This window comes from Triticum dicoccoides, chromosome 2A, assembly GCF_002162155.2.
Source record: "Triticum dicoccoides isolate Atlit2015 ecotype Zavitan chromosome 2A, WEW_v2.0, whole genome shotgun sequence".
Classification (NCBI taxonomy): domain Eukaryota; kingdom Viridiplantae; phylum Streptophyta; class Magnoliopsida; order Poales; family Poaceae; genus Triticum; species Triticum dicoccoides.
In genome coordinates this window covers 62,254,508-62,266,795 of record NC_041382.1, presented here as the reverse complement: position 1 = coordinate 62,266,795, position 12,288 = coordinate 62,254,508, and the positions used below count along the sequence as shown (strand labels likewise).

Genomic DNA, 12,288 nt, shown 5'->3' with positions numbered 1-12,288 from the left:
TCACGTCCATGGGCCTCAAATCATCCTCGGGTCTTGGGCCTTCAATGAGCTTGCTCTATGAACCGCCATCTTCATATCTTCTCGGGCCTTCATCTTTAAGCCGCTAGTGGCATGACCCGGCCCCTCCTGGGCGGGTCATACCCAGTGGTTATATCCCCAACATTAGGCCCCAGGTTGATTTGAACTTGTTCATATCAATCTTCCGTGCTTGACTTAGCAAATCTCGCATCGTCAATTTTTATGAACTTGCTATAACCCGCCATGACGTCAGCTCACAAAATCGCATTGACCTTCCATGACGTCATGTCGCATTAACTTCGCACGAATCCCGGAACATCTCAATATATCTTCATCTTTAATGGACCTCCCGAAAATCGAGGCGTCCGTGCAGCCACAAGACCGTGGGCGGTTCACAATCTCTTGAGAGGCACAATAAATTCTTCACAAACCCAAGGCATGAGCTCATTATGATCTTGTCTTGAAACCATAACTTGAATTCTTCTATTTAATTACTCTCTCGGGTCCTTGATCCTTATAAGCCCAAATATGTCAACCTTTGAGATTCTCCAATGACTTTCACCTTGAGAATATTTGATTAGACACTGAAATTAATTTTGGTGGCTTCAATATATATCTCCAAAGACCAACTAGTATCCACATTAGACATGAGACCCGACAACCAAATTTTAGGCCCCGTGCGCATGGGGTATCCACAGAGTTCAACACTTAACCCTGTGTGCATGGGGGTTAGGTGGCCCATGCCCACGGGGTGTCCAGAGAGAATTCCTTGGACCCCGTGGGCACGGGGTAACCAAAGGGGGATACCATGAGGACTTCTTTGTGGGCCTTTTGATGGATTCTTCCCAAATCAACCCAATATACTTCATGCATCATTCTAGAGCATATCTTCACAAAAAACACAATGCACTTGACACTCCATAGGAATTGTCATTCAATACCAAAGTTTAGAGCATATGTGTCTTCATCTTTACGCCATTCATCCTTGAATCGATTTAATATCCTTAAGGCGCCACCTATGGAATATTCCTTCAAATATACAGGGGAAGAAAGCCTGCCACGCCTCGCTGTGCTGGCGTCCGGTTGAAGCCCGTCATCGTTCTCGACAGACCAAAAATGGCATAGGAATCGTATGCTCACTAGAGACAATTTAAGTAAGAGACAACATATTGAAGATTTGAATGTTTATTTTATGATGAACATGAATCTGTCTAACACCTTTTTGTTTGGTCGCATTGTTGCCCGTGTTGTTAGTGATGTGATTGTTGATATCTTTCAGTTCCCCCTTCCCAATTCTATGGATGATCTTTGTGCTATGTGGCCTAAACTTAAGATGGTTGTTCCTAATTTGTCATGTGTTGCTGCCTTGTAGAGCTTACGAACTATGCGTAATGCAATGCATTTTCATGCCTTGGTCTGGAAAGATGCTCAAATTCTTTTGGCAAGGGTTAGCGCTCTGCTGCGCCAATGGAAGATCATGTGTGACAACTCCCGATATGTGTTGCTTCAAAGATGCTTGTTGATTCTGGATCGGCGAAGAGGAGAGCTCCATATCAACCCATCGTTGGATTTGCAAGATGCCAGTCTAGCTAAATTTGTCATGTCGACGATTGGCTCCTGATGTTTGGCTTGTAGGCTCTATTTGTTGCTTAAAATACCAGAAATCTTGTCAATTTGGCCCTGCTACTTGGCATGTGTGCCTCACTTATAATAAAATGGGACGGGGAAAACCCTTTCTTTCAAAAAAATGGCATATAGGAATTCTAATCAACACCAGGATTTGGTGATGGGGACCATAAGGTTGGGTGCTTTGGTTGCTTTGAGATTTGCAAAGCCACGTGCCATCTGATAGATGGGGTCTACTGAGATGAAGCGTACAAGCAGGTCATATAAGAATTCTTTTTCGTCCAACGTGCGCCATCACGGACGTGAAGATCCTGAAGAAGGGTCGTGAAGAGCAGGCTTAGAACTGAGGAAGCATGTGATGGTTGAGGCCGCCCAGCACAGACGCCACGGCCTGCCAGCCATTCGCCGACTGCGGCGGCGCATCGAAGCACGACCCGTTGAGCTTCTTGGCCGACGGTTGGTGCGTGCCGCGTTCTTCCGGGCTCACCGCCTTGCGTTTCCTGGCGCTCCCGCCGCTAGCGTCTGGAGACGACGTCGACGGCGCGTAGTACGACGGCTCCACTACGTGCCTAGTGTCGCCGACGGGGAGGAGCTGGTTCAGGGAGGGGTGGACGGCGAGGTGGTGGGTGGCGCCGTGCTCGACATAGGTGTCCAAGTTCTGCGCGAACGGGTAGTCGTCGAACAGCTCGGAGATGGACGGGAACGTCGGGAGCCTCCCGGCGTGCGGCTGCTGGTGATTCTGCTGCTTGATCAGGGGTCTGCAGGTGGCGTAGGTGAAGGCGCCGCCGCTGGAGAGGTCGTCGTGGTCGGCCATGTGGTCGTAGTCGGCGAGTGGCGGCACCATCGGCGACGCCAGTCCTGTCTTCTTGTAGATCCGGCAGAGCACCCAGTCATCGAGCTGCAGACATATGAACAACATAAATAAATCAATCAATATCGGTACCGGTGCCACCATGCCTATCGCTGTCGAAAGCTATTGAACTTGACGAATCAATGGCTGCCACTAGCTAGCTGTTCTCTTCTCCAATCAAAGCAGAGGAAAACAAATTAAGCATCTCTCGTGCTCACTCATAAGGTATCATTCATCAAAGTACAGCTCGATGTGATATGATACTATTAGCATGATAGTACTACTAATCACAGTCATCTCAGGTTAGAGGGTAATTCAGTCATTAAATAAAGATGGATGCATTTCTAGCGATCAACGCTGCAACGGCACGGCCGGTGCAACCGTGCAACAAAGCAAACGCGTGGGCCGTGGCGCCAAGAGGATCAGGATAGGATGCGTGACACTGTTGCACGCGGGTATGGCCGGCGCCGCCGGTAACGAACCAAACGATAACTAATTTATGGAAGCAAGTGGGATGGACGTCACGTACCCTCATGGAGACGTTGCGGAACTTGATGGGCTTGTAGGTGTTGACGGCGGCGGCGAGGGGGTCGGCGGCGAGGCGGTACTCGTGCATGATCCAGGCCGTCTTGGTGCCCTTGGGCGGGCGGCCCTTGTAGAAGACGAGCGCCTTCTTGACGCCGACGCCCTGGCCGGTGGCGGCGTGGTGGATGGGCTTGTCGGTGCCGGTGGCCTTCCAGTAGCCGGAGCCGGCGGCGCGGTTGGGGCGGATGCCGTTGGGGTACTTGCGGTCCCGCGGGCTGAAGAAGTACCACTCGCAGTCGCCGTACACCGCCTGGGCTGCAGTTCCATTCATCATCAGAGCCGAACCATGGTGAGCAGAGCAGGGACTACATACAGCGGTGATCGATTGATTGGTTGAGAACTTACAAGGGAGGTCCCATGGATCGAACTTGTAGATGTCAACGTCGGCGATGATGGGGACCGGGCACGGCGCGGCGGCGGCGCGGTTGCGGAGGTAGTGCAGGATGAGCTCCTCGTCCGTCGGGTGGAACCGGAACCCCGGCGGCAGCGACGTCGCCGCGCCCTGCCCCTGCTGCGCCATCGACACGCACGCTGCACACACGATCAAAAGAGGAAGGGAGACGCTCACACACACACACACTGGACCAGACCAGAATCTATCCTGGGGATCGAGTGGCCGGATGGGATGGACGGGCGGGCGTGTGCTTATATGGTCCAAGGTATCCTGTCCGTTAGCGCTGGGTGGCAGGGACCTGTGGTTGTTAGGGTTCTCCAGGGGTAGAAGCGGCAGCTGCATGTACAGGGAGGGGGAGGGGTCGCGTCCCGCCGGCCGGCCGATTATTCCGGCGTGAGTGTGTGGTGTCAGCGAGGAGGTCGGGGGCGGGCGTGCGCCAGTCCCGTTTGCGTCGATGAGCTGTGCGCAACCGTATCTGGTAGCCGCCGCTCACTGCTCTCCGACTCTTGAATCCAGCGTTCATTCTCTCAAGAAAAAATCTGGCGTGCATGAAAAATCTAGTAGCATGTAGAGTAGCTAGCTGTGCAAGTGCCAGTGTGGAATCTTTCTTGCACACCGGCCGGATGAGGTGTGCATGGGTGCGTTGGCTGGGTTTCTTTTGTCGATGGAGTCCTCGCTCATGTGATATCTCCCCTTCTTAAAAATCTAGCATGCATCGTCTTGAGAAAAAGGGGGAGAAATCTAGCATGCATGAAAAATCTACTCCCTCCATTTTGTCGACCGAGTTGTTTCTCTCGTCGTTGGACACTTGGTTTCATTATGGAAGTTTATTTTTTGCGAAATATTTATGGAAGTTTTTTGAAAGGCACAATTGCTACGAATAAAAGTTTGATTCGTGAAAGTTTTTGAGAAGTTTAATCTTTCTTACTCACACTTTTGTCATCCGGCTTGACCGCTCATTTGTCGGGGTGGGTTATTCTCATTCGGAATGCAAAGAACCGAGTTATTTCTCTTGTTGTTTATAGACTTGGTTTCATTTATGGAAGTTTTTTTAAAGGTGCAATTGCTACAAATAAAAGTACTCCCTCCATTCTTAAAAATAAGATGTTTTGGATATTTCAAAATGGACTGCATATGAACTGAAATGAGTGCACCAAAACGTGTTTACATACATCTCATTTTAAAAGAAAATTAAAACATGTTATATTTGTGAATAGAGGGAGTGTAATTTATGAATTTTTTTTGTAAAGTTTAATCTAGGGGACTGACAAGTGATTTTTCTAAAGGTTTGATCTCTTGTTTGCCAAATTGTAAAAGTGTGGCCGCAAAAGTAACTTTTATTTCGGATTTCATATAAGTATATGAAACTTCACCAGGGAGAGACTGTGACACCAATTAATGAAAAAAGAGTTTGAAACATTAAAATAATCGGGCGACTGTGTTCTAGCATTTCTGTTAATTTATTTAACTGAACAAACCAGAATATAATTTTTTTGGAGGGGGGGTGGGGGGTTATATAAACACCAATTCCGAACATAGGGAGTACTCCGTATGATTGTATCCGAGTTTGAAACAAGTCCAGCCTTCAGTTGGTATTGTGCAAGTCCTTGTATTTGGTTGTGGATGTGGTGTTTTTGTTGGCATTGTGCAAGTCCTTGCATCTGGTTGTGGTGTGGATGTGGTGTTTTTCGTTTGTAGTTTCGTAGTACGTTATGTCGATCCATATACTCGAGTACTTGGCCACTAGCCATCGCACTAGCTTCTCGATGAATTCATTGGCCATGCATGGCTCGTCCTTATCAACTGAAAGACCTGACTCAGGAAATCCAAATTGTGAAGTGGACGTGCCATATTCATTCCCCGATAAAATACATGATTTATTTCCAGTATTCCGCGCCGCTACTCATCAATAAAGCTACCCTAGAGTATGAAATGGCTGGTTAATGAATTGACCAACGTGTTCATGCCAGTGTTGGATGCCATCTAAGTCCATATGTGCATGCGGATCACAACTAATCGAATAGCTCATACAATCATACGGAGTACTCCCTACTTCAAAATTATTTGTCGCATAAATGATTGTATCTAGATGTATTTTAAGTTCTAGATACATTCATTTCTATATATTTTCGTGAAAGGGAATATATTAATATCACGGTGATACGAATTACACCCGGCCTTTGTACCAACAAGATGTTCAAAGACATCAAGGATACACACAACCAAAAAAAGAAATAAAAAGAAAGAAGAAAAGAGCCCCGCCACGGTGATCAGTCACTAGCAACAACAACCCTCTAACTACCACCAAAAACAACACCCGGCTTACAAAAAAGGTTCTCCAAAAGCAACGCCTCCTAGAAGGAAACAACGCATAAGCGTTATCGTTGCCCGATCGAAGATCTTGAGTTTTCACCATGCAAAAAGTCCAAGTTCACCGAAAAAACAATGCCTTCGACAAGGTCATTGCCATGTACAACCAATGAAGGTCAAACCTTGGATTTCACTTAGGAATCGAGACTCGGTACTCGAGGAACACCACCGAAATTGCAGACCTCTAGTGTTGCCGCCCCCGCCTGCCAAGGCCGTTGTGCAATCCACCAAACACCTAGCACAAAGTCTGCATCGCATCCAGTACACCTTTCCGCCAATGCTTCAAGACCTCCAATCGCAGCCGCAATGACTTTCTCCACCTCTATCAATGTCTTGAAAATCTTGACTTAGACATGTCCCACGACTTTGATAATAAAGCGAAGCTTCGCGTCGCGCCCTTTTGAAGCCGTGTTGGCTGATAATATAAGAGCGCGCGACCGGAGCCTTTCCGATCTAGATATCCAGGGACGACATTCGCCAATCCATATAGATCTTTGACAAGGAAGACCGAAATATGTCAGTGGCCAGATCGAAGAGGTCTACGTTCGATAGGAAGACGTCATGACAGTCGGAGATTGCTAGGGCCAAACTAGCACAACCACAATTGCAGCCGCAACAGCCAAAGTAGCACCGCAGATCAAGGCCGTGACGGCTGAGCCCATGACGTAGCCTGCCATGCATCTGCTTCGACAAGTAATTCGGGACGAAGGGAGTACTTCTTTTCGCAATAAAAACCTAGACTTGCTGGTCAGTCCCATATGTACGTCCACATGTATGAAGTTAGGTCCGTAGCCACTACTTTTACGGTGTGACAAGCAACCTGACACTAGCTATCATTAAGCTGTATGCTATGAAACTCGGCCAGTGTTTTTCTAAAGAAAACTAGGTAGAGTCGAGTTACTCAAGTCAAGCAGGCACGTAGGTGCACTAGTCGAGAGAACACCAACCAAACGTGTGTGACAAGTGACAGACGACAAACCTATATCTCGAACGAACTAGTCTACCAAACCCATCAACGCTAAGATTCGTCTTAATGACACACGGTCACTGCACATGCATATATCTATCAATCTGTGCACACACATCACATGCACGAACAAACGACTTTTTTTGTTTCCAGGCACGTACTGTAGGCCCGTAGCTTAGCTATAGGGTACCTTTGGGGTAGTGCTTGTCGGCCAAATTCCTATTTTGACCCTTTTTTCATTAGTTTAGCACGATTTGACATATGTGCATAATTGTTTTGGATCTGATCATTTGTATATCGTCATTGTCTTTGACGGTACAGTAACGCATCCTAATGCCATGGTCTATGACGATAAGATGCGTTACCCTACCGTCATAGCCTATAGCAGTAGGGTTTTCATCTTTGTTTTATTGCATGTGTGCCCCTATTATCATTGCATGCATCTCCCTACAGCCAAAGACCATGGCGATAGGGTCTTTTTCATACCGAGCAGGCGTGACAGTGTACGTAAGTTCTACCGCCAAAGACCTTGGTCGTAGGATGTGCTAGCATACTGCCAAAGACAATGACGATAAAAAAATGGGCATATCCAAAAAAAAATGCACCTAGGATCAGATCGTGCTTTAAGTTAACCAAAAGGATTGAAATAGTGAATTTGTCCTACTTGTCTGCCAAAACAAATGGAACCAGACAAGCATCGGAAGAACAACGACATGTAGCACATCTAGCGTGGCGTACGATCGAGCGCGCGCACGTCGCCGTTGACGTGAACTCGGGCGATGGACCTGGGCGGGCCGGGGTTTAGCTTTGCCGTCGCCCGTCTTGTCGCCGTCGTCGCACGTGTCGACGTGCGCGCGCCATCGGCCGGCCGGCCCGCCCACCCGATCTCGAAACTGCTGAGAGAGATGGTGGTGGTCATCCGTCCTCGTGAGCCGTGACGATGACGACGGCGACGGACGCGCGCGCAGCCAGAGCTAGAGCTGTAGGAACTCCTCCCGAGCACTCCACTTGCCGGAATTGACATGGAGCTCCGTGACAAACCTGGCGCGTGCAGGTCAGCTCAAATGATAAGCCCGCTACCTAGAGCTGCTGCCGTGCTGCCTGTACAAATTTCTCCGGCTGGGGACTAATAGTCTACATGTATTGTGTGCGTATATATCAATATATTTGTATCCAGATAACAAAGAATATGAGGCGACAATCAATATATGAGATTTTTGGATGGAGATGGTGAGAAGAAGATAACGAAAATAACTGCAACTTTTCAGCCTATTTTGGTACAAGCCCATGCTGTAGCTAGCATGTAGTACTCCCTCCGGTCCTTTTTAGTTCCCATATAAGATTTGACTGAAGTCAAGCCTCGTAAAGTTTGACCAATTTTATAGAAAAAAGTATCAACATTCACAATTTGAAATTAATATCAATAGATGTGTCATGACTTAGAGTTTCATATTGTATAACTTTAGCATGGTAGATGTTGATATTTTTTCATATAAATATGATCAAACTTTGTGAAGTTTGACTTCAAAAAATTCTAATATGCAGAGTAAAAAGGACCGAAGGGAGTACTAGTGTGTGTGCGCCGCCGCCACACAAATAATTGGTTGCCGGCGAGATGGACGAGAATAAATTAAAGGGGACGACGATGTGGATGACCGAGATGCACGCACGCATGGATGCACGGTCAGCAGGAAGTTCAATTGCATGAAGAAAGCCGTTTGAACGTACGTGACAACCATATCTATAGCTAGCTACTCCTAGCTAAGCTAGGTACGCAGTCCCTGCATCGATCGATCTCTTGACCATTCCGTATCACTGCCCTCGTTCAGCAGCCATATGAAAACGAAATGAAAACAATTGACTTCTGCCCTGAGTGGAACTAATTCAACGTGACCAGGTGCATCATCATCATACGTAAGCCTCGAAGTTTTCACGAGCTGGAAGAGAAAGTGTGGCAACACAAGTTCAGAGATGAGCTTGTGTGCGCATCCGAGCGTGCATTCCAGGGTGTAGAGAGCGGGAGGTGTATCCTTCCTTTTCGGGAAAAAGTTGGGAGAAAAAACTTGCACCGTTCTCCGAGCATGCAAGACCGGATATCTATACCAATCTATTGTGCCACTAGAACGGATGAGTAAATGAAACACGTTCTCTTGATGGCTTGACCCTTCAGGTAGCAGTCAAGGCTTTAGATATAGTAATTATTAACAACTTTTTATAACTTTCCTCCTTGGTTTATACCGTGCTTCTGATTACTGATGCAGCGTTTGTAGTGATTCTTCATTTGTCCGTGCAGTTCGGCCAAAACTCAAAAGCAGTTAAAGGATGATCAAGACAACCATAGAACAATAAGGGTGCATGCACACGACTGGATTGGTACGAGGATTGTTAAAAGGAACACAAGAGTGACGCTAAATTTGGCGCAACTTAAGATGAACAATTTAATTTTTCGTCTAGTTAAAAAGAGTGTGGCTTCTTTTTTTGCGGTTGAAAAAAAGTGTGGTTCCAGTTAAATAAAATCGAGAGGGAGCTTAAACCACACTGTGTTTGCTAGAAGAAAATTTGGCGCAATTTGAGATATACAATTTATTAATTTTCCCTATTAAACACTGCGGAATCACCTCATCTTATTGCATCCCGTGAAGATGGCTACCAAACTACTGTCTCTTGTCTACCTATATAGGAACAGATGAAGCCCCACCAATGATTAAGTTCATGCGGGAATTCTATACTCGTAAACTAGCTCGTTAGATAGATGGAACACTCTTATAAATTTTCCACTGATCAATAAAGATAGGTAGGAACGGTGTATGTCTATTACCCATCTTGTGGCCTGAACTTGGGGAAACTACATCCCTCCTATACCACCGACATGATCCCTTGGGGCACCACCAATCTCTCTACTCCGTTACACAACTCTACACAGAACGGAAGATCAATAGTGCATTAATCATCGACATATCCTAGAATCAAAAATGAAAACTGATCTAGTGTGAGACACCGTCAACTACAACTATTGCTTTGAGCCTCCACCGACTCCGCCGTCGTTCTCCTCCCAAAACTTCATTGCTGTTGTTGTTGTTGTTGTTGTTGTTGTTGTTGTCGTGGCTAGACGATGAGGAGGAGTAAGACATTATGCCACACATACTACTCTACATTTGTAGCGTCCTCGTGGGCATTGGCTTTGGACCTGGCAAGGATCAAATGGCCGCCGCCACGCTCGTCCTTAGGAAACTGATGTCCCGATCACCCGCTACCCGAGTTGGCACATTGCTCGAGGCAGAAAATAGATAATGTGGTCATGTGGGTGGTAGAATGGCTTGCCAGCGTGCTCCTCCTCTCGGACCCGATGTTGGAGCTAGATCAACATCATCGGCAATAACGATGCCATCACTAATTGCCCTCAATTCACACTATGAGCGGTGATGCTTTTTTTTTACTAAAAATCACCATATGTTAGATTCGGCACTATAGGGCCCTCAAATGATTGTCGTTGTGAGTAGTACTACCAGCGGGTTTTGCTTGCCCGATAGTGGTGAACGATCAACAAAGCGTGTTTTTTAGTAGTGTTATCTTTTATAGGAATTGGAATTTTATATGTGGATCCTAGTACCTACAGATATCGTGTCTGAGGGAGCAGGTATAAAGGTGATCTTTTACACATATCTTTTTGCGGGCAGATACCCGCAAACTCACATGTTGGGCATGGACATAGATTTTGCACCATGGATACCCTCTGATACCAATCTGACATGTGGGCCTACATGGCAGTGCCCCTAAACCCATTGAAAAATGTAAACCCTTAGACAAATGCATATGTTTTTGTGTGAGAATTGGACAATTAAGTATTATGATGTGTTTGTTAAACTTCTGTGTTGTGTTACTTCTATCGATGTTACTAATGTAAGCAATTTTAGTCCATGGATACCCACAGGGCATGTGCATGGAAAAAATTGTGTCCCACCTCTATCTTCGTAACTATAGTAATGTTTCTCTTGAAAATAATAAGTCTTTTACACCAGCTTCATGGCCAATCTGAGCGTAAGAGAAAACCAAACGAATGTATAGGGCTAAAATTTCAAATGATCACACTCGCAGTAATAAGCCATGCTCCACCTTCTCTCATAACTCTTGCCTACCTAAAATGTATTGTGTGGTATACTAGGTTGAGACGAAGACTCTCTTTTCCCCTTTCACTTCCTCTCTCGCCCAACTCCCGTTGGAAGTTGGCAAAGTTAGGTTGTCTCGCTCCCTCTTCTTCACTGATAGGTGATTCCGGTCGTCGTGGAGATGGGCGTAGGACGTGTGAGTCCTTTGTTCATAGTAGAGCAATCATTATTAGGTTCAATGCTTGGTTTAGGTGGTTTGTCTTGATGGCTTCTTGCGTCATTTCATGTTGGTGCTTTGTCCTCACACTAGATCTCACCTGAGGTGCCCGCACGTGAAAATATATGTCTGAAACATGGTACAAACATAGAGGCGCGCACACACACATCCCTAAAAAAGTAAGTAAGCACACCTTACCTTCGAGAAATTGCGTTGATAGATCTTGAGATAGACGAAATCGTTATAGATTCCATGTAATAGATGGACACCCATAAAGAATGTGCCAAAGAGTCAAAAATAAATCCCAAGGAATCATTGACGTGTGCAACAAGCAATCGTTGCTAGCAACATCTCCTCCCCAAGAAAAGCTTAGGGTTCCTTTGCCTCTCGCCGGCGCCGGCGCCGATCTGCCTCGTCTCCGGTGGCCTTAGGGCTATGGCGGCGCAGTGGATCCCGGCGCTTGCCAGCGGGAGGGCTCCATTTTTAGATGTTTCTTCAACTTTTGTTAGGGTTTGTGTTCTGCTCAGGAAGACGAGACGGCGGCGGTTCCCTGAAGATGGAATAAGGTTCTCTCCGTCTAGTCCCCGTTCCGGTGGTGTGTCTAGCATCGTCGATGAGCATGTGGAGGTGTGTCTCCGGCGGATCTATCCTTGGTGGATTTGCTCGGATCTGGTCGTAATTCGTCTATGTTTGTGTTTCTTCAGGTTGGATCCTTCTGATCTACGCTACTCTTCATCGGCGGCGGTTGCTGTTCTGCTGCGCTGGTCCTATTGGACCTTAGCACAACGACTTCCCGACTGTGTACTACAACAAGTTTTGCCCGGCTCCGGCGAGGGAGGGGCGATGACGGCGGCACGCCTTCGGCTCGCTTCAGTGCTTGTAGTCGTCGCTAGATGGTCTACGGTTTTGAATGTATTTTTTTATTATTTTCGATGTTCGTTGTATTGTCATGATTGAAGATGAATAGGTTGAAAGTTTTCTTAAACAAAAATACCAAGATTCCAACACAATGAATCTATCCATCCGAGCTATGCTGAGTGTAGAAGGGCAAGATGTGGGCTGTGCAATCGCGATGTATTGATCGGTGCACCATGCACGTATATATAAGTACAGAGGTGGGCCACAACCTCAACTATACAAAGGAAACAGGAGGTG

General features: G+C 46.7%; 1 protein-coding gene across 1 annotated transcript; it reads right to left on the bottom strand.

Moving 5' to 3' along the window:
• Nucleotides 1-1,682: 1,682 nt before the first annotated feature.
• LOC119353242 (NAC domain-containing protein 2-like) lies at nt 1,683-3,834 on the bottom strand. Its single transcript, XM_037619837.1, has 3 exons — nt 3,425-3,834; nt 3,024-3,334; nt 1,683-2,542 (listed from the first exon to the last, which is right to left on the bottom strand). The coding sequence occupies exons 1-3, from the start codon at nt 3,813-3,815 to the stop codon at nt 1,982-1,984; spliced, it is 1,263 nt and encodes a 420-aa protein (XP_037475734.1). The 5' UTR covers nt 3,816-3,834; the 3' UTR covers nt 1,683-1,981.
• Between the last annotated feature and the right edge of the window lie 8,454 nt (nt 3,835-12,288).

Coding starts and splice junctions, on each gene's coding strand:
- LOC119353242 (XM_037619837.1), bottom strand. CDS start 3,815: ATGCAGCTGCCGCTTCTACCCCTGGAGAACCCTAACAACCACAGGTCC. Junction 3,335..3,424: donor CGATCCATGGGACCTCCCTT/GTAAGTTCTCAA, acceptor ATGGAACTGCAG/CCCAGGCGGTGTACGGCGAC. Junction 2,543..3,023: donor TCCGCAACGTCTCCATGAGG/GTACGTGACGTC, acceptor ATATGTCTGCAG/CTCGATGACTGGGTGCTCTG.